Genomic DNA, 3884 nt, shown 5'->3' on the forward strand with positions numbered 1-3884 from the left:
TTCAGAGTTCATAATTGTGCTCTGTTTCACTGCTCCAACAAGTGGAGTCCAACAAATAGATAAGAGGAGGAAAATGCAGTTAGGCATGTCCCATCCTACTTTTCCTGACTTTCATTCGGACAGATATGTGGCCCCTTGAAAATGGAAAGTTGATAAAACTCTAATGTGCAAGTAAAATGTAGTCTTTCTCCAAGCAGAAACTGCCAGGATAGAATGAAACTGGTTGGTAATCCCGTGTAAACAAAGTGAACCACCTGTGGTAAAGTTAGAGATCTTGGGAAGCAGATTGTCATTACTTTAGTAATTATACACAAACACTTCTTAGTAAAGTGGATTAGAATTTAAAGAATAGATCAGCTTTATGTTCCACTATGAAAAAGGAAAAGTGTGTTAATTGCTCATAGACAGTAGCTTACACAGAGGCACTTCACAGCTGAAGAATATGATATGGAAAAGACCTTTGTTTAAATAACACGAACAGTGTTGTGACATGGACCAACTAAAATCCTTCATGCATGGCAAGGAAAATAGAGACAAAACAATATGACATAAAAAGAGTTCTGGATTTAAATGTAGTATTTGGAGGTGCCATCTGTGTCAGGCATAGCTAAAGGCACTTTTTTGTATCTGCATTTCTTTCTTAGGCTTGTATTAAATATACATAAATATTTTTATGTGAAGTGATTGCAAAACATAATATGTGTGAGTAGTTTCTACATACTTCAGTTAAATATGCCTATGGATTTTAAAATCCATTTAACCACAACACCTAAGAAAATAAAATTCATTATTTCTTTTAGTGTCGATCTAATACTTTAGTGTTGATCAGAAGAGCACACATAATGTTGTCCCTAGCAGCTGGAATTGTACCACTCTAATTATCAGGTTATAATTCTCTTACAAAAAGAATTTTCAAAATTAAACAGAATTAATATATAAGCCCATCAATAACTGCATTACAGCCTTGCACTTACATAAACCTTCAGGTAAGATTATGGTATTTCAAATGTCTGAAACAGTTGTTGATCTTAAATACCAAATACACAGCAATAGTTAAACTGATTAGGGATAAACTTTTAGCCTTTGTTCTGAAGTTCCTTGCAGAGTGGATTTAATTCAGACTTTAAATCTCCCTTGAATATAATTTATTTAGTACAGCGATATGGGGCCTCGCATGTTTTTGTAAGTAGTGTTCAAGTATTTATTGCATAAATTAGTTGGTCTACAAACTCTGACCAACTCCTGATAATACTTGACCTACCATTATATACCTGTGGTAGTATTTGACCTTGAGATATTTTTGTAGTTATTAAATGTTTAATCTTTAGTAGTATCATTTATACCAGGAAATTTAAACAATTACTATCAGTAATTTAAAAATGCTTTCATACAATTTGCTCACTTTATCCATTTTTTATTTGCAGTTGAAAAATGAAGAAAAAGATACATATGAGGAAAACATCCATTACCCTTTTCTTCTCATTTTAACCAAACAGAGATAGAAGATTACACCTTTTTTTTTAAGATGGACTGCTGAAAATTAATCCATGTATGTGGATGGTCAGGCAGTGTGGAATGTTGATTTTCCCCCATTTATGTCCCTGAATCATCATCGGGGAAATATTTTCTAATCTAAATGCTGAGAAAGATATTGTGGCTCGTTTTGCAGAGTATAAACATTGAGACATCTTTTTTTTTGTATCATTTTAGGAGTTATTTTTCCCATTATATTCCAGCCTTAAACTGATCGGACTCCAGATGTATGCATTAACAAAGGTGTAGAGCTGGCTTCCTTCTCTTTTGTGCCTTTAAACTTGCATGTACTTTGTTGATCTCTTTAAATGCTATTTTGAGGTATATTTGAAAATATATGGATAATATACTTTGTGGGCTTAGATAATTGGTTGTAAAGGACTGAATGCATTGACACTTAATTAGTAAGGAAATAGTTGTCTGAATCTGAAGATCTTTCTTAAAGTGCACCTATTGAATGCTTGTATTTTGCTGCCTATTTTTTTTTTTAATTCCACTGTTGATTTTTCTATCCATTATTGAAATGTCCTCATTTGCTTTAGTGTTGAAGGCTCCTTTTCTATATGTGTATATGTATGTTTTTTTCCAGCAGGACTTTTCCTCCTGTAGATGTATAAGAAATTATGCATCAGACAAAAGCCTCATAAACTGACCATTTGTCCTTTGGACACAATAGCCTGCCCAGCCCCTCTGCTCCTCCTCTCCAATTATGTGTGATTAGTCTCAGTGTGTTGTGTCAAGAAGGGGGAGTGTGCTGAGTGCTTATTATCTGTTTAGGTACAAGAAGAGCACATTTAGGTTCTGACTATGAATGGAAAGTGAGTCTTTATCAGGACTAAAATCTAAATGCTACTATCCTAGAAATTGCTTTCAAAATAACACATGCTTTTTTTTTTTTTTTATAAATTCCAAGAAACACTGTAAGAACTAAAGGATTTTATAATGTAATCAAACTATCTCCCTTGAATTGGTTTATATTGTGATATATTGTCACCCATATATTTGATATACACTTAATGTGATTTTTCTTGTACAGGAAAAGACAAAAATCCTACAAAGAAACAGGAGCAGTATCTGATTTCTTAACAGTTTAACAGACTGTTTTAACGACTTCTACCAGTAGCAGTCTTTAAACCACAACACTTTGAAAATGTTGAAAAAAGAGAGAGAGGCAGAGACCATGACTGAGAGAGGAAGGTACTAGCTGCAAGCAAGTGTAGAGAATCCTGCTGAAATACATTAATTAAAATAATTGCAATTTGACAATAAGCATTCTTCCATATTCAACTCATTGGCCAGCATGTAAACTACAGGCTCCTGAAAGTCCCTTGCTCTTCTGCTTCCCAAATAAATTTCTTCACTACCAGTTTGCACGTCCTTGTATTCAGTACTTTTTATGCTCCATTAGAGCACCTAGATGGATCTCAGAAGGCATAGGTCAAGTCGCAGTTAGATCATACATTTCTTTCGCACAAAAACTTGAATTGCAATGCCAAGTGATGGGCTAACATCACAATAACAGCAATTTATTCCTCTTTTGATAAAAAGCAGCCTATTCTCGGTGTTAGATAAAGACCAGGGGCAATGCAAACCAACCATTTATCCTAGAACTGAGTAGTATAGCTGGTATGAGTTTCATATTCAAACTCCTGTTGGAAAATAGTTGTGTAGTAAGAAATCAAAAGCATTTAGGAGTAATTTGAAATTGATGTGAAGATGGCTTTAGTATAATTAGTTTTGTTTTGTTTGTCCCACACAGCAGTGCCTTTGTTTCTCTAAAAGCATGTACAAGGAAATCTTCATAATCAACAAAGCAGTGTGGAAAATAACACAATATTAAAATTTGCGAACCTTTCATTTTTGAGAGGACCTGAATGTCTGCTGTACAATAATCTAATAAAGATTGTTAGTTGCTAAAAATAGAGGCAACATCATTTGAGAATTGTGGTTTTAGCTCTAAGAAGAAAACAGTTTTGCTCAAATTCATAGCTGATAATTGCTTTTTATTTCTTTAGTGTCTGTTGTTTGAGTTGAAGGCTTTGCACAGGTGCTGCCATCCCTAAAGTGTGTAATTGATGGCTTGTTTACCAAAGATGCATTTAGGTTTCATCCTGCAACTCGTATTGGAGCTCCACAGGCAGTAAAGTTACTCATCTACATAAGTGCTTGCAGGTTTGGTCCATGTACACATTTTTAGAGGCACATAAACACGTTCTCTTTTTGATTTTTTTTTTTGTTTGTTTTAAAATGGGTGTTGAAAAGTCACAGGTATAGGATTTACATGAGGCACTAAGTGTTCTTTTTAGATATATCTTTGAGTCTCTTGCATTAGTGGGTATTTGAATTGTTTC

The 3884-nt window shown here is 34.1% G+C and overlaps 1 protein-coding gene across 1 annotated transcript in view; it reads left to right on the top strand.

Annotated features, from left to right (window-relative positions):
• Nucleotides 1-3580, top strand: part of CAMKMT (calmodulin-lysine N-methyltransferase) — a 211699-nt gene extending 208119 nt beyond the window's left edge. The window contains exon 11 of the mRNA XM_041476996.1: nucleotides 1425-3580. Coding sequence (XP_041332930.1) covers nucleotides 1425-1502 — 78 coding nt within the window. The 3' untranslated portion in view covers nucleotides 1503-3580. The remainder of the gene's footprint in view (nucleotides 1-1424) is intronic.
• Nucleotides 3581-3884: the final 304 nt, after the last annotated feature.

The sequence above is a fragment of the Pyrgilauda ruficollis genome, unplaced genomic scaffold, assembly GCF_017590135.1.
Source record: "Pyrgilauda ruficollis isolate IOZ18807 unplaced genomic scaffold, ASM1759013v1 scaffold4, whole genome shotgun sequence".
Taxonomy (NCBI): domain Eukaryota; kingdom Metazoa; phylum Chordata; class Aves; order Passeriformes; family Passeridae; genus Pyrgilauda; species Pyrgilauda ruficollis.